This window comes from Hesperophylax consimilis, chromosome 1, assembly GCF_061612785.1.
Source record: "Hesperophylax consimilis isolate HC1 chromosome 1, BYU_Hcon_1.0, whole genome shotgun sequence".
Classification (NCBI taxonomy): domain Eukaryota; kingdom Metazoa; phylum Arthropoda; class Insecta; order Trichoptera; family Limnephilidae; genus Hesperophylax; species Hesperophylax consimilis.
In genome coordinates this window covers 15,525,375-15,550,356 of record NC_142836.1, presented here as the reverse complement: position 1 = coordinate 15,550,356, position 24,982 = coordinate 15,525,375, and the positions used below count along the sequence as shown (strand labels likewise).

At 36.1% G+C, this 24,982-nt stretch overlaps 1 protein-coding gene across 2 annotated transcripts in view; it reads right to left on the bottom strand.

Moving 5' to 3' along the window:
* cnk (connector enhancer of ksr) overlaps window positions 1–24,778 on the bottom strand; it is a 30,217-nt gene extending 5,439 nt beyond the window's left edge. For both annotated transcript variants that reach the window (XM_089650838.1, XM_089650845.1), the window contains exons 1-10: window positions 24,647–24,778; window positions 24,369–24,532; window positions 24,111–24,289; window positions 23,720–23,888; window positions 20,366–20,551; window positions 10,902–11,149; window positions 6,959–7,081; window positions 1,694–1,790; window positions 253–1,567; window positions 3–157 (exon numbers count right to left, since the gene is read on the bottom strand). In XM_089650838.1, the coding sequence (XP_089506964.1) occupies window positions 3–157; window positions 253–1,567; window positions 1,694–1,790; window positions 6,959–7,081; window positions 10,902–11,149; window positions 20,366–20,551; window positions 23,720–23,888; window positions 24,111–24,289; window positions 24,369–24,532; window positions 24,647–24,704 (2,694 nt within the window). In that variant the 5' untranslated portion in view covers window positions 24,705–24,778. The remainder of the gene's footprint in view (window positions 1–2; window positions 158–252; window positions 1,568–1,693; window positions 1,791–6,958; window positions 7,082–10,901; window positions 11,150–20,365; window positions 20,552–23,719; window positions 23,889–24,110; window positions 24,290–24,368; window positions 24,533–24,646) is intronic.
* Window positions 24,779–24,982: the final 204 nt, after the last annotated feature.

The following is a 24,982-nucleotide window of genomic DNA, read 5'->3' as shown; positions in this document are numbered from 1 at the left end:
ACATCTTTATGCTTGAAGCCATAAAATGTGTTGCCTAAAAGAATAAACCATCTTAGTTGCCAATTAACGTTAGTGTTATTTTTGGTACGACATCTCTGGTAAAGGTAGCCCTCCATATCACATGAGCCCAAGTCTTTCACAGAAATTTTTCGCCTTTCTGTAAACAAAATAAAAATATTTATCCACATAATCAAAAGGAAGAAGTGTGGACATATGGATGCAAAACAAAAAAAAATGATTTAAATGACTTACTTGCTAGAATGGAATTCTTCTTTTTAAGACTTTTGGATTTGCCCGCCGCTAGCAATCCCCTCACCATACTGTTGCCGGGTGACACTGAGAGTTTAGCACTGTCGTTTTTTAAAGAATTCACAGATGTGTCATGTTTATTTCCTGTTGAACTTGAAGTGGATGCCTTTGAATCGGTCTCCAGAACTTGCAAACTTCTTGCAGGCATAAGAGGTGTACGAGGCATGTCATGCTTCACTTCTGAAGTGCTGGCTCCACTGTTGACTGGCAAGGAGATGTCATTCCTCAGAGGATTGGTGGATGGCGTGAGAGACTTATTGGGAATAACGTGAATATCCTCCTTCTGGATAGGCTTGTAGGGCTTGGGAGGGATGTAGCCAGGTTTCTGTGTGCTCAAGGGTCGAGGAGGAGGTTCAGGTGGTACATCTGGTTTTGGTTGACTAAATTCCATGGACCTTTCACTTTCAAGTTTTCGTTGTTCATAGGCTTCAAACAATACGTTAGATATGGTTTCAATCTGCTCGCTCATTTCTGATTGGTAAACTTTTTTCACGTAAGGTTCTCCAAATTCAGTTTGAAATATGCTCTGGCCATTGCTGGTTTTCTTATTCATGGACTCTTCTTTCTTCCTGTGTTCTAAGAAAGCTATATTTATCGTTTCTAAAATCTGAGTATCTTTGGATGATTTATTCATATGTTTTTCCCCAAAGATGTCTGATTTTGTCTGTTCAGTGATGTCTCCATTGTTCATTTTGGTTTTATCTCTATGATGATGGATCATGGCGCCACCGATTCGATGGCTGGATTTCTTAAAGCCTAGTATTTGATCTACCTTCTCTGGACTGTGTACAACTATGGATGGACTATCTATGGAGGAGGTGGGAGACTCCGGGATAATTTCTTTCATCAATGGAAAGTCCCCATCGTCTGATTCACCAAAATCGTAAGCGGGAGTAGAGTGACTCTTGTCCAGTCGACCCCTTTCTTTATTTTCCTTGACAAATGACTCTTCACTGTGATGGTTCTTGTGGTCGGAGTTGCCTGTGACCAAGTCATCGTGGAATTTCACGGTTTTAGAGGAAGTTCTATCATCTGGTATACCACTCAACTTTTCTTTTAGTTTGATGACTTTGGAATGATTCAGTCCAACTCCTAAACAAGTCTTGGGTCTTGGCGACAGTTCGAGGCCGGTACTGTATGAGACAGATTTATCCCTTCTATAAAGATTATCAGATATGTCATCGGAATCATCCATTCTCGTCATTTGAGCGCTACCTGAATGCTGAAGACTTTTATGGTTTTTTAATTCTCTCCAGAACTAAAAACAAGAAGCAAATAATATGTGTTTAGGATGTGTTCTCAGAGACAGGTGTATATAAATATGTACATGATGAATCTGTCGTAAAGAATGTATAATTTGAAGAGTGTATTGTGTGTTCGTTACCTGCTCAATGCTGATGTTAGGTCTCTTGGAGACAGGACTGCTCCCACTGGTGGTGTTCCGCCTCTGCACAACTGACCGGGGTTTAGGCAAGTAAATCCTAAAATCAAATAACTTTAAACATTAGTATCTACATATTATTTATTTTCTAATTTATTTTTTTATTTTAACATCCGATTTATTTTTTGACTCGTCAAAATCACCGTTATATATATATTGATTTACTCATAAATAACAACGATTTTTAATACCATTTAAAGGACAATTATATTGACGTACGTCGTATCGTGGTATTTGAAAAATCAAAATGAATAATTTACATCTTTCAAATTAGAATAATGGTTTCTCGTCAGAGGCACGAGCAACTTAGATCCCTTGCACTTTTCCCATTCATTTAATCTTGTCCTTATGCCCCTTTATCAACCCCCCCTTTATTGTGTACTTTTACGAGTCAGGGGATTCTTGTGAGGTGTCAAAAATATACTGACCTTAAACTTTTTGTTCTGGAGAGCGGCAAAAATCATAAAAAAAAGATATAAAAACTTTGGTTTACACTTTTTGAGAGTGACAAAAATCATCTTAAAAGAGTCACGGCTCGGCGCACTGTTAAATTAATATTTGTAAATACAATGTATTAAAATAAAATATTAAAAGTACTATATACACGGTGTCCAGAAACTCGTAGTACAAGCGGGAAACTGGAGAATCTACACCACATGGGGAACCCAAAAAAAATATAAAGTTTTTTGATTTGAGCATTTTCAAAAAAAAAAAAAAAAAACCAAAAAAAAATATTTTTCGGCTATTTTAGGGTTAAAGTTTTTTCTGGTGTTAAGGGTTGAATAACAGATGTTTTAACCCTGCAGAGCAGAAATATTTTATGATTACACCGGGTTAAATGAAGGGTGATTTCAAAATAATGCTTCAAATCCGAGTTTCTTCATTTGTTTTACTTTCAAATAGTTTTAATTAGTTGGGTACTTTGATCTTCAGTAATAATTTATAAGAATTTGATTAAAAAAAAAAGAAATTAAAAAAAAAAAATCAACTTCAAACTCGATTTACTCGATAACGAAAGCTCAAATAAAAAAAAATATACTACAAAATCGACTCCAAATGTGATGTAGATTCACCAGTTTCCCGCTTGTACTACGAGTTTCCGGACACCCTGTATAATGCGCTGCCGGAAAACTTAAAGTCTGCACCAATTGGAAGGTTCAAGATGTTGTGTAGGAGCATGTAACAATTAATTAGTAATTGGTAACCTTAAATGTACAAATTACTAAAATAAAATTAATTAATAAAAAATAAAATAATAATAATATTTTATTAGTATATTTACATCTCCTGAAAATTTATTACTGATGCAGCAATTTATACTTTGTTGATTGTCAGACACCTACTTATTAACAGTTAGAGTACTAAAATTACTAAAATTAAAAAAATTTTAAAATTACTCTCGAAAATTGCAATTTTCCAGTCCTCGGGAGAGCGAGTGTTACATTTGAGTGTAATGCGGTTGGTGTGTGTCTTGATAACTGTATTTATTGTTTATCCTCTTAAAATAAATAAACCTAAAGTGGATGGATATTTTTCACCGTATCACATATTAGTTTTATTGCGGACATTGTATCAAATGACACTGACGCTATGGACAGACAACGGGACCTTTGTTTGACAAAAGCTTTTAGAAAAGTTTTTTTGTATGAAAATTTTCTTGTCAAAAGTTTTTACAAAAGCAACTGACTATCTTTTTTAAATTACTGGACCTAGACACGCTCCTTCTTCTGATGCAAAACCAACATCCTATTTCAATTTACTTTTCATTTCTTGAAAATTTTTAAATATATTTTGTAGTTTTAATTATATAGTTTTATTATTAGAAACATAAAATATCATTCGTTATTTGTTTAATTTGAAAGGGAATCTTTAAAATTTGTTGATCAAGTTATTGAATTTTTATTTAATACCATACTTTTTTATCTTAAAAAAGTAGCAAATCACATACATACTTGCAAAAACAGTTAAGGGTAACGGAAAAGATATTAATTAATATTTGCATTTACCTGCCTTTTATCTTGCATTATAAATTTGAATGCACTATCCAATTAGAATGTTCTAATACCAAAATTAAAATGTTAAAATTTCAAAATTAAAATGTTTAAATTTCAAAATAAAAATGTTCAAATTTCATTCAATTTCAATTACGAAATAATGTACCTGCATAATATGTATTACTTTGATACATTTACCATGTACAGAAAAGACAATGAATTCCTACTGATGTGAAGAAAATGATGCTGTATTATGACTTCAGTTTATTTTTTTTATCACTAATATACTTCTAACTTAAATACCAGTATATTTTTTATTTGTTATGCGTAGTTTAAATAGTTAAAATAATTTTCAAATGTTTACTTTTTCTGGTCTCCCGAAAAAGCACCAAAATCTATGGACGAGACCAGAGATTACGTTTTGTTTCAACCTGCGCTGTATTTAATAAGATTAAGATTACAAGTGTTACATTGAAGAATGATAGGTAAAATGTTAGCATTTCACCACTAATGTTAATGTATTGAACCAAAGTGCTAAAATAGATCCATGACCGCAACTGATAAACTATTTACCGGTATTGAAAAACTTGTTCACCGGTTCTTATGTGAATGTGGACCAGGGTTGCCAATGCATATGTTCTAAAATACCCACAAGAGATAAAGAGATGTTCAAATTCCCAACAAGTTCATTTACCTCCAAATGAAATAAAATTTTATTGAAATTAGTATATATTTTGTTACTATCTAGTCATTTTCGGATTTAGAATGAAATATGTATAGTACATTCTCACAACTATTGTAAACTCGCTGACGTGTACAAGGTGTTGCTTGACTTTTCTCTACTTTCTATAAATATAATATGCCTGTATAATATGTATAAGCCTTCCGGAATAAATTCTCTAAATAATAGTGAAAACCCAATACAAATCCGTCGCATAGTTTAGAAGAACTAAGCGCGCAAACAGACAGACGCAGAAAGCTACGTTGTTTTATACTATTTAAAGATATTATTTTTCAATATGATTGAAAAACTGAATTCTTGAAAAACCTTAGAAATTCCCCTAATTTGGGGAATTCTCCCGGAATTGGCAACCCTGCTGTTGATATTGTAGACCATAGACCTATATTGTAGACTGGTTGTGATGAATGAAAGCAGATTCAGTCGTACCAACCAAATGGTGTGTTACATATTAGTTTTTTAATGACTATTTTTAGATTCTACACATAATAATACAGAATAAAACTTATATATTCAGAATTAGTATTTGTTGATCTATATCAAAGGTTCCCAAACTTTTTGCCACGTAGACCGCTTGCCAAATATATTTTTTTTCCGTAGACCCCCTGCCGAATATTGAATTTTCCTAAAACTCTTAATGTCCCATGTGATAATCATTTCTCTTTTTCGTAAGAAGGTTCCCTTCCCTTGCCTGTCCAACAACCGGGTGGCGGTATAGTTCCTGTCTGTACATTGTGCAGACAGGGGCGCCCTTGTGAGGTATTACACCAAATGAAAATGGAGCAGGATAAGCAACGGGAATTTCTTTCTGTAGCTGGCCCTACAGAACTGCCCCTTAATTTCTTTGTTTGCGCTTATTCCGATCAGTTCTTCTTTTCATATGATCCGATTCTTCAACATTCCACTTCCACAGTCAAAATGTCCTCAAACTTAGTTTTGAAGTCTGTGTGAAGTACATTTAAATGTTGAACGTCATTATTACCCTGGACGTTTTTCTAAAACAAGTTGGGAATCTAGGATGATTCGCGGCTTCCGATGTGCAATGTTTTGCTTCAATATATTAATACTGATGAGAAAAGGAACGTACAATTTTATTAATACATATACTTCAATAAACAACTTTACGAAATATAAAAATACAAACATCAAATAAGTAATTTCTCAGTCTATTATTAGTATGTATTACGTAAACTGTGTTATTTGTGTTAGGTGTATTGTGTCATCTAAGGAACTCCTAAATGTTGACTTAAGGTAAATGGGGGTCCGCTCGTATGTACCCCCATTTGAATCTCGTGGACCCCCACATTTTTTTCTCGCTGACATAAACCCCCAGCAAACTGATATCGACCCCTGGGGGTCTATATAGACCACTTTGGGAACCTCTGATCTATATGAACATAATTTTTTAAGCCATAATATTTTTCAGTGGAGTTCCTTATTGGCTAGAAATTTATTAAAAACAAATATGTACACACTCTGTCATTACGTGACACAAACATTCTTGTAACCCGTGGTTAAGATGTGTAGCGGTACCTACTCGAAGATTCTGGAACTTTCATCATGCAACCAGCATCGCCTTAGTGCAACATCTTATGTATGGTACATCTACCTACTCGCGATTTGCTGGTTTGTTCTTGAACGCATTTGCGCCTATATATAAAGCTGTTACGTCAAAGTACTTAAGTCAGTCATTTATTAGCAGCTACAAGTGAGTACCCATTACAAGCACCTGCCGCCAACGGAATCGGGCGGCCACTCTGGCCGTCCCCCCGCGCCAAGTTCTGCCCTTAACTCACTGCGCCACTATGGGCCACGGACCTACTATGCCTGGCATAAAGCGAACTTAAAGGAAATGCTACGGATAACCATCGACTCCGCGGGATTACAACAGCGCCTTGGCCCTGTGATATCATCCCTGGCCTGCGATCCCTGCGACAACTTCGCTGGTCTGCGTCTTGTACCTGCTACATCTTCGCTAGTCTACATCTCCCGCGCAGCGAGCTCATTCGCGCTCGCATCATCTGCCGACCAGGTCAACCGTATCTTCGGCTCTCTTACTTCACACTGGAGTACCAGAAAGACTCAACGTCATCCCCAGTGCTGAACACCATCTATAAGTCCGGTCTCCACCAAGGCAGTGTCGAGCCACTGACTCGAGACATCGCCTCGACCATTCCACCACCGCCATCTCCGCTTACATCTGGTGTCGATCTTCGACCTGGCGAATTCGCCGCTGACTAAATCCACCAAATGCGTGAGCATCGGTCCGGAGTTATCTCTCACAACTACACTCACTCAATAAACGCTGTAACCTCACAACCTCTTTCATTCGCCTCCTTACCACATCCCCAAAGATCAAAATTGAAAGAATCAAAATTGTAAACATTTAGAAACTTAACAAATTATTTGTGCTTGCATTATATGATATTCAGAGTACAATTCAAACAACTAATGATTTATAATTGAATAACAAACCTGTGTTGGGAAGATATATGGTCTGAAGTGGGAGATCCCGGACGAGAAGAAATCTCACTCTCGTCTGAAGATGAGCTGACCTCGAGATCCAACTGCGGGGGTGGCAGGGGGACAGGTAATGGCCTAAAATATTAAAATAAAGTATCAATTAATTGATGCCGAAAGACTAAAGCTGTCCACAAACTATCCGATTGTATCAGTAACAACAACATAAGCAACCAAGTAGGACCGTCAGACTATTCTTTTTCTTAAGTAAAGTCCATTGTTCAATTCCTTTATAGATGTTTTCTTCAAATCGAATATGTCTGGAAATCCCTTAAAGAAAAGACTTTTGGAAGAATCGTACATTGTCTTTAATCAAGAATTAGTGATGCCGCCGGGTACCCGGGTACCCGGTTCCGACCCGGTTCCCACAGCACCCGGTTCTCCGAAGGAGACCCGGTTCTGACAACAAGAACCGGCTCTAATTTCAAGACGTGTAATTTTTTTGAATTGTTTACGTGATGAATGCTGTTTTTTTTATTTACAACCTCTTGATATTTATTTTAACTGTTTAATAAAACAATGGTATAAAGAGCTGTCTTGTATTTATTTCATCGAAACAGTCGTGTCTCGGTATAATAACACGATACATTATACCACACTATGCATCCGGCGCTGTGAGTCACTGTCATTTGTTGTGACTAGACTGCTGACTGCTGTCGACTGCGAGCTAGCTCCCACTACCCCCACCCTACCCAGTCATGCGCACAAACCAAAACTCGTCTACCACACGCTCGCCCAACGTGTGCTAATTAATCAGTGTATTTTTTATAATTGTCGAGTGATTATTAAAACAGCAGCTACAATGACGAGTGCAGTAAAAAGAAAGGTGTCATTTGTTTGGGATTTTTTTAAAGAGCTACCAGAAGAACAAAAAGTGCTGTGCAGTCTTTGCAATTCGAAAATGCTTTACAGTGGATCGACAAGTGCTATGGGCAAACACCTAAAAAATATCCATCAAAAAGACGAGATCAACGAAGTTGGCTGCAAGAAGCAGCCAACACTTACTTCCTTTGGAGTAAGAAGTGGCAGGACTTGTGATGCCAAAAGACAAGAAAACATCACTAAATTGACTTCTCGGATGATTGCGCGGCACAACTTGCCATTAGAAATGGTGGATTGGCCTGGTTTCAGGGAGCTAGTAGCCTATATGGAGCCTAGCTACAAATCAGTGTATTCCGACACCATTAAAACATTGGTTCCATCCTCCAATACGTGGCGGCAAAATTTAAATACACGCTACAGAAATCGGCAGGGTTTTTGAATGTTTAAAAACCCGGGTACTCGCCCGGTTCCTCAAACGTGTACCCGGTTCCCGAAAATGACTCCCGGCGGCATCACTATCAAGAATATAACTACATATCATATTTCATTTCAAGAGCATTATTCTTTCATAATTCCGGTTATTCTATTGGTTCATATGACGCAAAGTATAAATTTAATTTCAATCTGAAATTTAATACAATTTTTCTGCAAATCATCTATCATCTATAGATAGATCTGGCTTGCTTTGTTTTTTAAACAAATCTACAGTTTTATTCCGAGATTGATGATATGTTACACACCTGACGTTCATAGGAAATATACTGTGATAATAATAATATCAAAGTTACTGTTTACATCTGATATCGAAAAACTCTGTGTAAAGCCCAGACAACGCCAGAACTTCTAGTTTTCTATACTATATATTATCTAGTTTTAGATAATATATAGTTTTTTAGAAAAAAATTCTTACAAAAATTATTCTGCTAAACTCACCCAAAATAGTGTGCCTATTTTGAATAACAACATAAGCCTATTAACTCCATTTCGCAAATGTAAAGCCTCAATTTCTCAGCCTTCAAAGCTAAGACGCTAGGCGCTACGTATCGGCTGAATCGCATGGGGAAAATCTGTAGACGTCTTTTAGAAAAATACTTTTTTATTTACATATTTGGTGTTAAGACTGGCAAAACAATAGGCACACAGTCGTGTAGACTGCATTGTGTTATGTTGAAACACATTTGTATGTTTACGATTAAGATAGTGAGCAAAATTAATATGTACTTATGTAAGTTAGGTAGTAAATAATAATATTACTATTTTTAATTATTAGTATTATGTTAAAAAAGTAAAAATGTTAAAAAATGATAATATCACTTATTAATATCTGTTGATGCAAATTTTCCTCAATATCGTTGAAGGCATCTACTACAGTACTATAATGTTGGAATGTATTAACACAAAGTTTGCGGGGATTTTTTTAATCAATCTACGCCTTAAAGCGGGCAATTTTTATCAGGTTCGCGCTTGAAATTACGTTTCATGTAAAATAGCTATAACTTTTGAACTATACATGGTGTCCGGAAACTCGTAGTACAAGCGGGAAACTGGAGAATCTACACCACATGGGGAACCCAAAAAAATATAAAGTTTTTTGATTAGAGCATTTTCAAAAAAAAAAAAAAAAAAACCAAAAAAAAATATTTTTCGGCTATTTTAGGGTTAAAGTTTTTTCTGGTGTTTAGGGTTGAATAACAGATGTTTTAACCCTGCAGAGCAGAAATATTTTATGATTACACCGGGTTAAATGAAGGGTGATTTCAAAATAATGCTTCAAATCCGAGTTTCTTCATTTGTTTTACTTTCAAATAGTTTTAATTAGTTGGGTACTTTGATCTTCAGTAATAATTTATAAGAATTTGATTAAAAAAAAAAAAAAAAAAAAAAAAAAAAATCAACTTCAAACTCGATTTACTCGAAAACGAAAGCTCAAATAAAAAAAAAATATACTACAAAATCGACTCCAAATGTGATGTAGATTCACCAGTTTCCCGCTTGTACTACGAGTTTCCGGACACCCTGTATATATTGATCAAATTTAATAAAAAATTTCAGTATTTTACCTTATTCGAAATCTTTTATTATGATCTGGTCACAAATTTTATATTTTTAAATAAACAATTATGATATTTATGTTTAAATTTAAAAATTGAATAAATTTAATAAAATGAGTCTTAATCCGAATTTCTTGAAATTGTTCATCGGAAAAAGATCCGGCGACGTGCTGTAACTTTGTCATCACTAAAATCAAATTCATCATCTGTATGTTTCTCATAGTCACTATCACAAGAATAATTTGACAAATTATCAGCACACAATCTCCGTCATTACCGTAGTCCATTTTTAATGGGTATTTTTTGTGAAAAAATATCCCTTTATTATGAAAACAATATGCAACAAACAACTTTTCTAACACAACACAGAAATAACTTTTCAACACACATTATGAATGTATCATACAATGATAGGTATTTTGTACGAAATTTTTAAAGCGGAATGTAGGCAGAAACAAAAATAGATAATATCTTGAACGAAACAATATCGCTATAACACTGGAGAAAAATGAAGATTAAAAAAATGAAATGTTTACCTTACAGCTATTGTATTTCAAGTGCATGTTTTATGACCACAGTCGGCCACCCGACCCTAATTCCACGAATTGCCAGATACCTAGAACACGTCTCACGAGAACTGACGCCTAATTTTTACTTCACAGAGTAACCAACATCATACGTTTCTCGTAATATATTTTGTTACTCTAAGGACGGGTTGTTTCGGAGAATTTGAATAACTCATCAAATTTCGACGTTCATTTCCGGGTTCTGTGAAAGTCCTATTCAAGTTCTGTTATTATATCATTATAGGCTAGTTGCTTGACAAAACTGAAATTAAAACAGAACTTGAAAAAATCTTTCACAGAACTGGAAAAAAGGTTGATGAATTGTTCAAATTCTCCGAAACAACCCGTCCTAAGTGTACAACGCTTTTAAGCGTCTGCCTCTTTCTACCAACAGTTTACAAAAGACACGTTGAAGTGTCTCCCGCAGACTATGTGTTAATATTATTAATTTGTACATACCTCGGTAGTGGCATCTCAAAATCTCTGATGGCCAACAGCTCGGGTCTGGGTGGAGGCAAACTCCCCCACCTGTTATAGGGCATGGACCTCTTGCGGCTGGGCAGGCGATACGGCTTCATGTAGATCTGACCGTAGGTGTGCGTGTGGCGGGGGCGCTTCTTCAGGGTCAGCAGGACATCCGCCGGGGACTCCTGGCACAGCAGCAGCACCTCCTTAGGTTGCCATCCAACCACTGTCTGGTAGTTTACCTGATTACAATAATGCAGGGTTCATATTAATGCTCCTTGTGTTCAAATGTGGCTCGTCACTTCAGAGTGTGCTATTGTGGTGAGATTTAATAAAATGTCATTATTGATTAATTTTTTTCTAAAATTTGATTTCTTGTACGAAGATTTTCAGGAAATTTCAGTTTGGCCGTGAAAGTCTTCATACAAAAATTCGAATTTTATAAAAAAAAAAAAAAATAGTTTTCAGCTACAACATCAATAACGCCATTTTTTGTAATATTAACACTCTAGTACACCCAAAAACCACGAGCCGCTACTGATGGCAACGCCAATTGGGTTATCTATTGTTTTTTTTAATATTCAAGCAGAAAACACAGATACAGACAGTAATAATCGACAGTAATATATGTTGAATTACACATTATTATCTGCAATCAGTGGCAGTGTCAATAACCGTAAATAAAGCCCTATGGGGCGAGAACCTATTAACCCTTAAAAAGGTCCCAGCCATCAGGCAATAATAAAGTAAACCAATGTAGATGAACATACTCTTTGAAAGATTAGAAATAAAATGTACGTTCATTTTTAATACATTTTTTAAATTTCATAAAAAACACATGTATGGAAATTATTTGTACATGGGGGCATTTCCACTCCATGTTAAATCAAAACTTCCACTTGACACAGTCCAGTGATTATGAATGGTTTATAGAAGTATTGCTGTGAATTGGGCGTAATGTTGATTATTCTGATTTGCCATCTTAATCGCATGATCGCACTCTGGAGGAATATTAAGGTACTATCAAATACGGCTACCACCTTGACAGAATTGACCGAGCATGGAACACAGAAATGAATTTACAGACAGACGAATTGCAAAGTGGTCGAGTTGAAACAAAACTTCGCCACGCTCAGTCAATTATACATTACAAAATTATGCAATACGACCACACACAATTTGTAACACAGTTTGTAAAATAAATTAAAACACATTCAATGATTTCCTCATTTCTCCAAAAAAAGATAATTCCACACTTATTCAAACGAGGATTGGACATTGTTCCGTTCCTTCTCAACTTTTTAAAATCCACGTGCTTGACTCCTCAGATTGTACATTCTGCTCTTCTAAGTCTGAATTTGACTTCTTCCAAATAATATAGAAATTTGCCAATTTCAACAAAATTAATATATAAATACCTTCCCTCTCTCCATAATTTGAAATGATTGCCTAGAACACCCTTGAAGGGTGAATACCAGATATATTTGAAAAAAAATTATCCAAAAAGTTTTTGTGTGGTTGGTATTATTTCATTTTGTTTATATTCACAGCATTCTAAAATATCAACATAGCACGATTTATTAACAGTTAACGGTTAATATATGTATTAATTTGTTTATTGAGCTACATTGAAACAAAGAATGCAGTATCTAATAATATTAATAGCGGCAGTTTTAAAAAGAATTATGCATTGTTCAGGAAAACCAAATGAAATAATGATCAGAATTACTGTATCGAAACACATACAAATGTTGATATTATTAAATAGCAGGCTAAGTGTTAATAGTTAATAGTGACACTCTTTGGGAGTGAATACAGTGAAAAATTATTTCAATATATGCATTGGTACATAGTCGTTATTTATAATAGTGTTTATCCTGCAATGCCAGATCCTGTGACAATTGCATATTCATTTACCTAGATACATACAGTAAAAATGTACGATTAAACAGTATTTTTTTCAAATTAAAAACTAGCGCAGGGAGTGTGGCGAACCCATCGCTCAGGGAGTGGAAACACGACGTGCAATAATAGCCATCCCAAGCTAAGGTGTGAGCTACCATGCTCAGGCTGAAAGACCTGGGGAACAATGTCACGAACGGTGCCTCCGAGAAACAAGGTCGCACCTCCGAGTATTTAAACCTTACTCTAGCACTCGGGGCTCTGCTGGAGTAGACCTTCTATTCCCTTGATACCAGAGATGTGCAAAATGGGTACGCAAAACCATTTGAAATGCAAAATGGAAATGGGTCAAAACTTTTCCATTTGAAAATGCAAAATGCAAAATGGTTTTTAGAAAAGCATTTCAAATGCAAAATGCAAAATACCTATTTTCAAAATGCATTGAAAATGCAAAATGGTTTCTCAGGTCAAACAATTAAAATAATTATTGAATGTTTAAACAATTTTGTTATTTAATAATGGACATCAATGTAGAACAAACATATTACATGATGGTAAATTCAAAAACACCACGACTACAGATTATGAAACCACAACAAAATTTGCGCAGGACTAATGTTGCCAACGTAAAAACATAGAAACTGCTATCTAACATTTAATATTACAGCGTCATGGCCCCATGTTCAGTATTTGAATCAGTATTTTTTGTAATGGTATCACTCAATTGCCAGGTCTCCTACCAAGGAGCAACTTGACAAATGTAAATTATCTCTCGTAGCGAGGTTGAGGACCGACTGATATTTGGTGCTTATGAAAAAAAGATTAGTGGAGATAGTAAGAAGAATGTTTCAAAAAAGCATTTAAAATGGAAAATGCATTGAGAAAAGCATTTAAAATGCAAAATGCAAAATGGTTTTTAGAAAAGCATTTAAAATGGAAAATACCCATTTTGCATTTTGCATTTCCATTTGAAATGGATTTATTTGAAATAAAGCACATCTCTGCTTGATACCCGTGGAAAGAAAACTGGACCATTTCAAAACTCCCTTTTCCCTCGTGGGGCCTTCAGGGAACCAAGGAGGAGTAGACCCCTCTGTCGCGGAGCCTACAGGGAACCAAGAAGGGGTGGAGAGGAGAGACAAAACCTTCTTCCATCCTGGGGCCTTTAGGGAACCAAGGAGGAGTGGAGAGGAGAGACGAAGTCCTCTTCCATCCTGGTGCCTTTAGGGAACCAAGTGGAGAGGAGAGACCCTCTTCCCTCGTGGGGCCTCCAGGGAATCGAGGGGGAGTGGATTCTTCCGCCATGGGGACTTCAGGGAACAAAGGAAGAGTAGACTCCTCCGTAGCGGGGCCTACTGGGAACCAAGGTGGAGTGGAGAGGAGAGACGAAACCTTCTTCCATCGTGGGGCCTCTAGGGAACCAAGGAGGAGTGTAGAGGAGAGACGAAGGCTTCTTCCCTACTGGGGCCTTCAGGGAACCAAGGGGAAGTGGACTCTTCCGCCATGGGGTCTTCAGGGAACCAAGGAAGAGTAGACTCCTCCGTCGCGAGGCCTTCGTGGAACCAAGAGATTAGGCCCTCTTCCCTCGTTTAGCCCTCGGGGAACCAAGGGGGAGTGAACTCTCTCGTCGTGGGGCCGTCAGGGAACCAACGGGGAGTGGACTCTTCCCCCATGGGGCCTTCGGGGAACCAAGGAGGAGTAGAGAGGAGAGATGAGATCCTCTTCCCTCATGGGACCTTTAGGGAACCAAGGAGAAGTGGAGAGGAGAGATGAGGCCACCTCCGCTAACTCTTCCCATGTGGGGCCTCCACGGAACCAAAGGGGAATGGAAAGAAGAGATGAGGCTCTCTTCCCTTGTGGGGCCTTCAGGGAACCAAGGGGGATTGGAGAGGAGAGATGAGACCTGGGAACACACATTGTGGAACCAGAAGACATAACCACATATAAAATAACAACCCTGGTGAACTTTATAAAAGGGACCGGGTGACTGTTAAAGGAATGAGGTAAAATGGGAGAAAGCACAATGGGCATTGCAGAAGAACTGTGTTCCTTTTTGATGATTTTCTAACAAAAAATATAATTGTTCTTTAGCAATAAACACCATACACCTAAGATAATATTTCATCTCAGTATTGAAATAAATGATTGAATAATTATGAATTCAAAACAATGAAAATAATAACAATAAAGTAAAATTACGAGTATCTTACCACATAGCATACTCACAAAAAAACCATCAAAATACGAAAAATACCGCAAAACAATGAAAATTTATCAAGAAACCAAACTTTATACAACTGTCACTCAAGTACAAAACATAGAAATAACAAAACTTTCACTCTGATAAACAACAACACAAGCCACTGGTTCTGGACGTAATGATAAACCCATTCAGACTTCTTTCCTGATAAACTCACTATCTGTGTACACAAGTTACACGGTGCCAGTACCACAACCTACTGCCCAGACTACTGTGAATTTATTATGAATCAAATAAACATTTCTTGGAAGAATTATTAGACTTTCCTATGAAAATGTCTGGTGTGTGTTTTTCATTACAAATTCATTGGAATTAAGTTAACGTTTTTTGGCAATGCGGACACTATTTACTTTAGTGTGTGTTATGGTCCAGAGGTTCCCAATATGTGTGAATACATAATAATAGTTGAAGCTCATGTGATATTTTACAGACATTTGTATTTATCAACAAGGGGTTAGCACATCCTTATACATTGTCAATAAACATTTTTACCACAATAATTCATAGGAAATTTTAATAATTCTTCCAAGAAATGTTTATTGTTTACCACAAGAAATTGACACCTCACTAGATGTAATATTTTTTTTTCCCAATATTTTTTTTTCACAGAGGTACACTCATTTTAGGAAAAATTACATATGTATAAAAGGTTAAAAAAGGTATGTTAAGGGAACCCAGAAAGGCACTGCCTGTGCGTGGGTAGTATAAAAAATTGAAATGAAATTAACTTATTAAATTAAATAAAATACAACATAAAAAAATACTAAATAATTATAAACAAAAATTAGTCACCTGAAATATCAATACAAATTGAAAATATCTCCCGAGTAAAAATAAATGCCGCCAACGGGAATTGAACCCGTATCTTCTGATGTCCAGTCAGGTGCTCTGGACCACTGAGCTATGTCGGCTTATTTTCAACCCGCCAAATAATTCAATATGTACTAGTACCTCGATCAACCATTACCGCTTATTATATTTTTTTCACCTGTAAACAACCAACTTTATTTTTCCTACAAAAATATTATAAACCTTACTTACTACGCAGCCTAAAAGGTCAGAATAGTGAAAAACTTGACTTATTAAAATGGTGTTTGTTTGATTAAGACCGTCTTAAGCCAGGCTCCAGGCCGGCTTTAATCGGTGTGTGTAATAATCTAATAGTAAGACGGATAATGTATCAAAATGTCAATATTCAAATGAATCCGCTTTGAAATTTCAAAAATTCCAAAAATATTAATTCCAACTTCGAGTATAATTTGTTCTCCATTGTCGTGAATGTATTCTTAGTAATAATTATTTTTAATGATATGTGCTACTACCACGGCCGTCCCTGTGTGGGGCTTGACGGCATCCATAGTCGAGGGGTAAGGCTCTCAACTCACAAGCCGTAGGTCACAGGTTCAAATCTTTTAAATTAATTTGAGTTATTTCACAATTTACTCATGTAAAATAATATATAGTATATTTGCGGCGGTGACCGGATAAATCATCACAATGATAATTCATCACATCTTTAAAAAGTTATATGTATAAAGTCATGGAAAGTGATGAAACAAAAACTTTATTAACTGGGTTAAGTAAGTTAGGTTAGGTTTGGTTAAAAATATTTTTTTTTCATCGTTTCTAATGACTTTATATCACTTTTTAAAAGTGTTGTCACTGTGTTGAGTTATCATGGAACCATTTGCGGCACGTTCCAGAGTGGAAAATACTCTCAGTATCAACCTGGTGTAAAGCACCATTCAGAATTGAAACATTGCTTGAAATGGCTATGACCATGTTTGGTGACCAGATCTGAATAGCCAGGTACTTCCCCACCTACCTCTTCCCCATCTCCTTCCCCTCTCCACCTACTACCTTCAGCATCACAACATACCCAAATTGGGGTGCCATAGCCTCACTGGCTTCAGACGGTTGGGAGCAGTTGGGAGTCTTGTGCGGATTCACATAAAAAAAAATTATATCCGTTCCGAGCGCCGACTTGTCTTGGAGCCAAAATGCCGATTATACCTAACACCTAATACAGCACCCTTGAGGTTTTTACTAGCGCCAGGCGCTGTTTGTTTTTGGGCCAGCCCTGGCTACTGCTATAAATATTGAGAACCCCTTTTATAATCTAATCTATTTAAGTGTGCTATTAAATGTTTCCCCTTTAAAATGTTATAAATAACGTGTTATCTTATTTCCGTTTTTTTCTAATAAAGGTGCTGGTAAACCAGTAAGATAGATCGCCTACTGCCGAACAATTGTCTTTCCTGTCAATAGTTTTGTCGGAAAAGGTAGTTAGTTGGCTGTCAATATTGCCGTGTCATGTATAAGACAAATAAATTTACAACACAAAAAAATCTTCTGCAATAACTCCACCAAACATAGAAAATAACAATCCCGTTCCAAATTATCACAGGTTTGGTAGTGGGAGGTGGCGAACAGAGATGCACATATATAACAGAGCAAGAAGGAAATTGATTTGGCCCGGCAATATTGTCGTAATATCGGTAGCCGAGCGAACTCACTGGCAAGACAAGGCAATATGTCAACAATAATAGATAATAAAAGAGACAATCCTGCGCAATCTTGCCTGAAAATACGGAAATCTTGACACAATACCTTGCCGGCAAGAAATTATCTGAAAAATTTGCTCCTTTACCATAGCCCTGAGTTTTTGATTCTATATTTTCAGAGAAAATTTCAGGCTTTTAAAACTCTGCTGTAGTTCATAAAACTTCTGTTTAAATTATATAGCAGCGGTTTTCCCAAAACAGAATCCCACAGTTGATACATATACATAATGTGTTTTTTTTTTTTTAAATTTAAAGTAAATCAAATTTAATTTTGTTAATTCTGTATATAAGTATTTTATTATTCTTTAATTATTTAATTAGAACTCAGTAATAACACTGTTAAATTTGATTACTTCAGAATAAGAAAAATATATATTAAACAGAGTTCTATGAATACATATAAAACAATAAATAAAATAAAAATGTATTTATGTACATATATATATTTCAGATTTCAGTTTGAGCGTTTATGGGGGTCTATAATGTATCATCAGTGTAAGTCCGATACTGCGGAAGAACTACTTGTAAAAATGTTCAGGAGTGATAAAACTATCTAGGCATATACGCACTCTTGCTTGCTTATTTATTATTTTATTACTTTAAAAAAAAAAGACAAACATTCCCTAGTTACGAATAACCTGACAATATTTAAAAATCTCCCACTACCACCTGAGTAAGCTGAAAAGGTTGCTTGTATAGTAATGGAGGACTTAGCCAGCCGAGGAATTGAAGACACTACGCCTGGATGGGACCCAAACGCGATGTCAACTCAGCCACCGACCGGTCAATATGAATGTTTATGTACTTTAAGCTTATGTACTGGGGATGGCTCATTCACAGTATTGACTTTAACCGAGTAAAAGCAGTCTATTGGTCAATGTCTAAATTTGAAAGCACCAATTAATGTGGCTTGCGCTGTTCAACCAAAAGCGCCAAAAAACGTATTGCGAAATTATTGGCTAATGTGTTGTATTGGACTTACATATACAATATATTTGTTATATTGAACTAGCCAATGCCTTAGTTCAGATATTTTTCAACTTAAATTGATCTTGAACTTATCTATTAACTGTATGTAAATGTTTTATGCTTTATTCATAAAATAGACAAGACCATGCGCACAACATATTGAGGTCAATGACCAGTAGTTTCTTGTTAGTAACACAATACCCATACATACACAAGTATTGTACGTTATAATAATAAAATTATACATCATGACAAATATGTATACACACATAATAATATTATGGAATTTAACAGTACCAACAAGCCAAGCTATTTGAAATTCATGTGCACCATTTAATATATTACATATATTGCATCTCTAAATAATTTAAAACAAAGTCGCTATCCGCATCTGTCTGTGCGCTTTGTTCTTCTAATCTATGCAATGGATTTTGATAGGGTTTTCACTATCATTTAGAGAATTTCTTCCCGAACATTTATATGCATATGTATATATATATAATACACGCATATTATATTTATAGAAAGTAGAGAAAGGTCTATGTTCAAGTCGTAAAAAAAATATTTTAGGGGCGCTATTTACTTTGCCATTCCTGGCTAAACATTATTTATTTATTTATTTATTTATTGGACAATTTGTATAGCGCCGCTTTTGTGAGATATCACCTCAGGGGCGTTTTACAGTTGATGCAGGTATTACAAAAATATAAATATTACAAAAATAAACTGAATTTAAGTTAAGTAAAATGAAGTACAGAAACAGGTGACACAAAGATAGAAGATGGAGACTCTGCAGCAAGAATCCCAGGTGGTGAAGAAACTGGTCCAGCTGCTGCAGCGAAAGAGTCCACCGCGTCCAACAACAGTGCCAGCACGAGGTTCGTCATCCGTCCAGGTATGTGTCTGCTGCTGACAAAGCGCTGACACAATATCCTCTCACAGATACCAGACCTTGGCAGCACCGCTGTGACGTTCGACGAAGATAGAAAATGGAGACTCTGCAGCAAGAATCTTTGGTGGTGAAGAAACTGGACCAGCTGCTGCAGCGAGAGAGTCCACCGCATCCACCAACAGTGCCAGCACGAGGTTCGTCATCCGTCCAGGTGTGTGTCTGCTGCTAATAAAGCGCTGACACCTTAGATAGACAAGAGACCCTGGCAGCACTGCTGTGACGTTCGGCGAGTCCATCATTCATCTCCATGTGATCCTGTTCCTGGTGATTGTTGAAGTGGTGCATTCTGCCCGCAATAAAAAGCGACGGGATAATAAATTACCCTGGGCTTCAAAAAACTTGCCTTCAGAGTTTCCGAGAATTCCGTTGAAAACATCTGGGGTGCATTTACCGATCGACGTTCGTTTCGAATATCGAATATTTTTGAGCAAAATTTCCGAATTTTCACTTTTAAAACACTGCACTCAAATCACATATTATAAAGTTCTAATAACTGGTTGTTAAGTTAATTTTTATTAAAGTTAAAATGTTATGTGATTGATTTTAAAAATAAGGGAAAGGATAATTTAAGGGATTTTGCCTCATTTCCCTTGAAAATAAAAAAAAAAACACAAAGCGGTTGGAGGACGCGTTGGGACGCGTCCTGCTGCCACGAAGGGCGCTATTATGAGATATGTACTACGAAATTATGTATTTTAAAAAGGCCTCAAAACCTCACAACTTTACCCCAAACCATTTATAAGTCCCCGGGCAATGCGGATACACTTCAGCTAGTTTATAAATAAATATTATTTGAGAACAATCGTCTAACCTGAACTATTTCATCGCCGTCTTCTATTTTGCCGCTAGAATGCGCCGGAGATCCAAACTTTATATCAATCACTTGGTGAATTCCGTTGGCACTTGGCAAAATATCAAAACCCAACTCTTGCTCTCGTTTCTTTAAGGTGGCCAGATCCAGGGTGGCAGGCTGAAGCAGCATGGGATCCGAGATACCCTGAAAAGTTAAAGAAAACATAAGTAAATGCTAAAAATGTTTTTTTTTCAACATTAACTCCACACAGGAGGCACCAAGGATAATAATTTCCCTCAGGACCTGTGTCATCTTTGGGGTGCTGTGTAGGGGGTCTTTTTTAGAAAGGAAGGACTGAACCTGAACATATTATAGGAGGAAGAAAACACAGAGGCCAGCAAATCGTTCCACAGCTGAGCTGTTGAACTCAAGAATAGTCATAGAAACGACCCGTTTTCATGTGACAAATGTCGACTATTTGGCACGCATTTGGCGTATTTACCGACTGTGCACCGGTGCCGAAAAGAATCAATGACACTAGTTGCTCCAAGCATCTTTCATTGAAATACCGGCAGAACGAGGACAGCTTTTCTGCCGAGTATTTTTTGCGGTGGCGCGACGCAGTCTCCGGGTGAAAAATGAAGGTCCCACGCGAATTTCTTTAATTTGTTTTAAATGGCTATATCTTCGAAAATAATCAAAATATTTTAGTTCAAATTTCTACGTAGTAACTCAGCATACCCAAGCTATAAAAGTACTAAATGAAAATCGAAATTTATTGACCACCAATCGGTATTTGCCTACACCTGCTTTCTTTAAATACACCCGACATCTCTCACTTGCTTGCACACAGGAGTAAATTGGGGCGGAACAGAGATAGGTAGTTTCGAATCAGGTTTCACCGTCATAAAAACCTTCATTCCAAGAATTGAATCAGTGGCGGTTCTTCACAAGGGGACCGTGGGGACAGTCCCCACTACAGATATTCCAGAAATCTACCAAGAAAAAAAATAATGAATGCATTCTTTACATGAAAGTAATTAACAGTTGCAGAAATTTCAACTAAAAATTCATTAGGGTAATTTTTAAGCTCGAAATTTGAAAAGTTTCTTCCGACGAACGTGCGACTAGCCTCCTCCGTTCCTTGCAGCATACTAATTACTAATATTACTAATACCAACGCGACTGACGAGCCACTAGCGTCCAGTTATGCGCAGAACGTTCTGCGCAGTTGGGGGACAACCCCAGCAATTTATTCCTACTAAAATGATTCTTCTACATACTATCGTATGAGATTTTAGGTATTTGCGCATGCGTATTTGAATCTTCTAACGAAATCGCAGGGGACAGACTTGAAAATCCCCTTGTGATCGTTTGTTTTAGTTCTAATTATTGAAGTAGGTCAGTTAGGTCAGTTATGCAGAATATGCGTTAGTCGTGTTATAATGGTTTGTGACGTTTAAGTAAAATAATAGTATTGATATCGATTGATCGGATCATTTCTTCTTTCTATAGCGCCGTTCTCGTGGTAAAAGCGCTTTAAACTGAAGTATCTACGATTAACTTGTGTTATTTTTTATTAAACGTAATATTTATGAATATTTGGTGTTTCTGGTTAGGTGCGTGACTTATCTTCTTATCTAATAATAATTTTTGTTAGAAATTATTCGAAAAAATGAATGAAGTCGACTTTTTAGTGAAAAATAAATTCAGTACGTTAACATTTGACGAAAAAGTAGAAGTGAAACGCCTAGGTGCTCACCAACCTAGAGGCATTGTAATCGAGTTTCATGTTGTTAAAACTCGTAATATTATGTCAAGAAATATTATGTCATGTACATAGTCCCCATCCCTGATTTATCTTAGACTTTAGACCTTAGAATTAGGCACAGTAAAAAACCTATTCGTGTATATATTTATATTGGATCTCGTACTCCCATTTTCTGGCAATGAAATGTCAGTATTTACACATAAAAAATGACGGTCCCCACCACCGAAAATGTGCTCGAGCCGCCACTGAATTGAATTATTACAATAACAAATAATATGCTATCCTTTTGTTGAAATACCGATGTAAACAAAAGGCATAAAGATAAGTATAAAAAGAAGACTTGCATTACGATTCGATAATTATGTACATATAGTTGGGACCTTTACAAAGAGATTGTTATATAATATTCATATGAAAATATTGAATAATTCCGTCTTTTCTGCCATTGAAATGAGGCCGACGCAAAAGGTGGAACTACCCTTGCCGGCATTAAGCATCAATCGACCAAATGGGTAGAACTACCTTTCCCGACCTAAGTGGGTTAGATATGAGAATCCATCAAACGGACCGCCTGTTTCTACGTTGAGGGTTTTTTCAGGAATTTTGGGCCTCCAAGCCAAAGGTGGCTGCCAAATTCAACTCTGGGGCTCACTTGCGATCTGTGCATGGTTAGCAGTTGTGAACCATTATAATACCTGCAGGTCCTGTACAATACGCCCAGCTTCTGAGAGAATTTAGTTCATTATTCTGAATAAACAAGATTTTCAGAATAACAAATATGAATAATTTTTTTTTTAATAACTGTAATTAGTTGCAGAGGAAATGGTTTCGGCACAACATCGGCATTCGGCCAAACAAAACTCGTTCAGACTCCTGAATGTAGCCCTGCTTTCCTTCAAAGATTGTATTCCTCCGGAACAATGGTTGAAAGTTAAAAAGGTTCGCATAGATTTACTACAAGCAGCGAAATATAATCAGCTAATTCAACACTGGTAAAAATTATTCAGAAAACAACGCTTTATCAATCATGAATTCACAATGGTGACATACAAAAAAAACTTTTTTAGTTCCTGTTGACAACCTCAACAGGAAAAGTGAACAAAGTACATTGATCCGTCAGGAACCACATAAATCTAATTTATCTGCTATCCTACTTTAGCAGATTAATACGCTAATCTGCCCTCGTAATAGCACAGAATGAGTACTGAGACCAAAAACTAAGTTGCGGTTCATTAACCACAAAATTGCAAACAAATGAAATTGAAATCAACACAAAAAAAATTTCACTTTTAATGAATCATCAAAACACTTGTACCTAGACTGTAATTACATTATAGCACAAATTATTTAAGATCAACAAGCAAGATTAAGTCACCAGTTTTTTTTTAAATTTTATTTGTGTGTACATATTTACAACCTATGAGGTAGATCGCACTTCAAGATAACAGGAGTATTGAATATGAAACATCATTTTAAAAGGATAATAATAGCAGCGAGGCATAAACTTCTATAATTCAATTGCATATATATATATACTCTTTTTTCTTTATCAGCGCCATTTAAAAATATTCATTGTTTACACAGTTTTTTACAAATATTACCTGTATTATGAAATCTGCTAATGAAGCCAGCTTTTTACAGGATTCTCGAATAGCTAACGATGGACTTTCAGCAAATCTATCCAAGTGTCCACTAGTGGCCATTTCTATGGAGAGCCGGAGGAGTTCTGCTTTTTTGTCAGTGTAATCCGGTTGGCCAGAAAAGGGAGATCTATCAGGAAGACAAGAAAATTACAACAATTAAATAATGAAACAATCTGTTGTTTGACTAAACATCTATCCTTTAAAACTATTAGGGGATAGCAGTTTAAGGAAACAATTTCAAAGATTAGTAAATCAAAAATCTAATACAACAAAGCCTGACATTTAACTACCTTATCGGTAGAGAACAAATATTGCACTAATTGTATTTAAAATTGTGGTTTGGGCTTACCTGTCAAGCCAAAAAGCCAATGGCTTGACCATTGCAATAACATTAGTGACATCGCTCAATGTTTGCGTTTCAACTTTGGCATTATCTTGATGGTGTAGTAATTCATTGTAAAGTGAAGTGGCTACGCATGAAAGTTTCAGAGCCAGATGTTGGAGATTTTCACGATCTAGCTCATAGTGCTGAAATTTAATACAGCCAAGTTAATATTCAAAAAGAATCTTTTATATAACAAGAAAATTACATTTTAAAAATATTTACAAAATTTCGTAACTGTCCAACAGCTTCCAGAATCAGTTCTTGGTGTCCGATGATATAAACTCCTATATTTTCTAGATCATCAGACCTTAGGTTTAGTAACTGCTGTCCTTTGACTTCATTGCTCAAAAACATCGGTATGTACTGCAGGATAACACCATCCAAACCTGTCAAAACAAGCAACAAATCGACATAATATTTTGACAATTCTCATTAAATTAACACTCACTTTGAATAACGGACCGGGATTTAAATTATAACGTTATAAAAATAGTATTTACCTTTGAGCCAATCTGCAATTTGGTCGGCAGACCATTCCGCAACATTTACGTACGCCATCAAGGTCTTTTCTTCACCATTTTTGTTTTCGAAATTACAAATTACAACCTTGTTGCTGGTCGTGTGTCAGTCATTTTATAATTGCCATAACTGAAACACAGTTTTCCCGAAAATTTTATTAGGTAAGTACTAATTTTCTCATTCTTATGATTTTTTGTCTTTGTCGCAAATTATAATAGGGAATTATCATGCATTTTGTAAATAATTTATTTCAATAAAGATAATTATTTTATTATGTGCCTCTTTTTTTTCTTTTTTTTTTAAATGCATTTTCAATT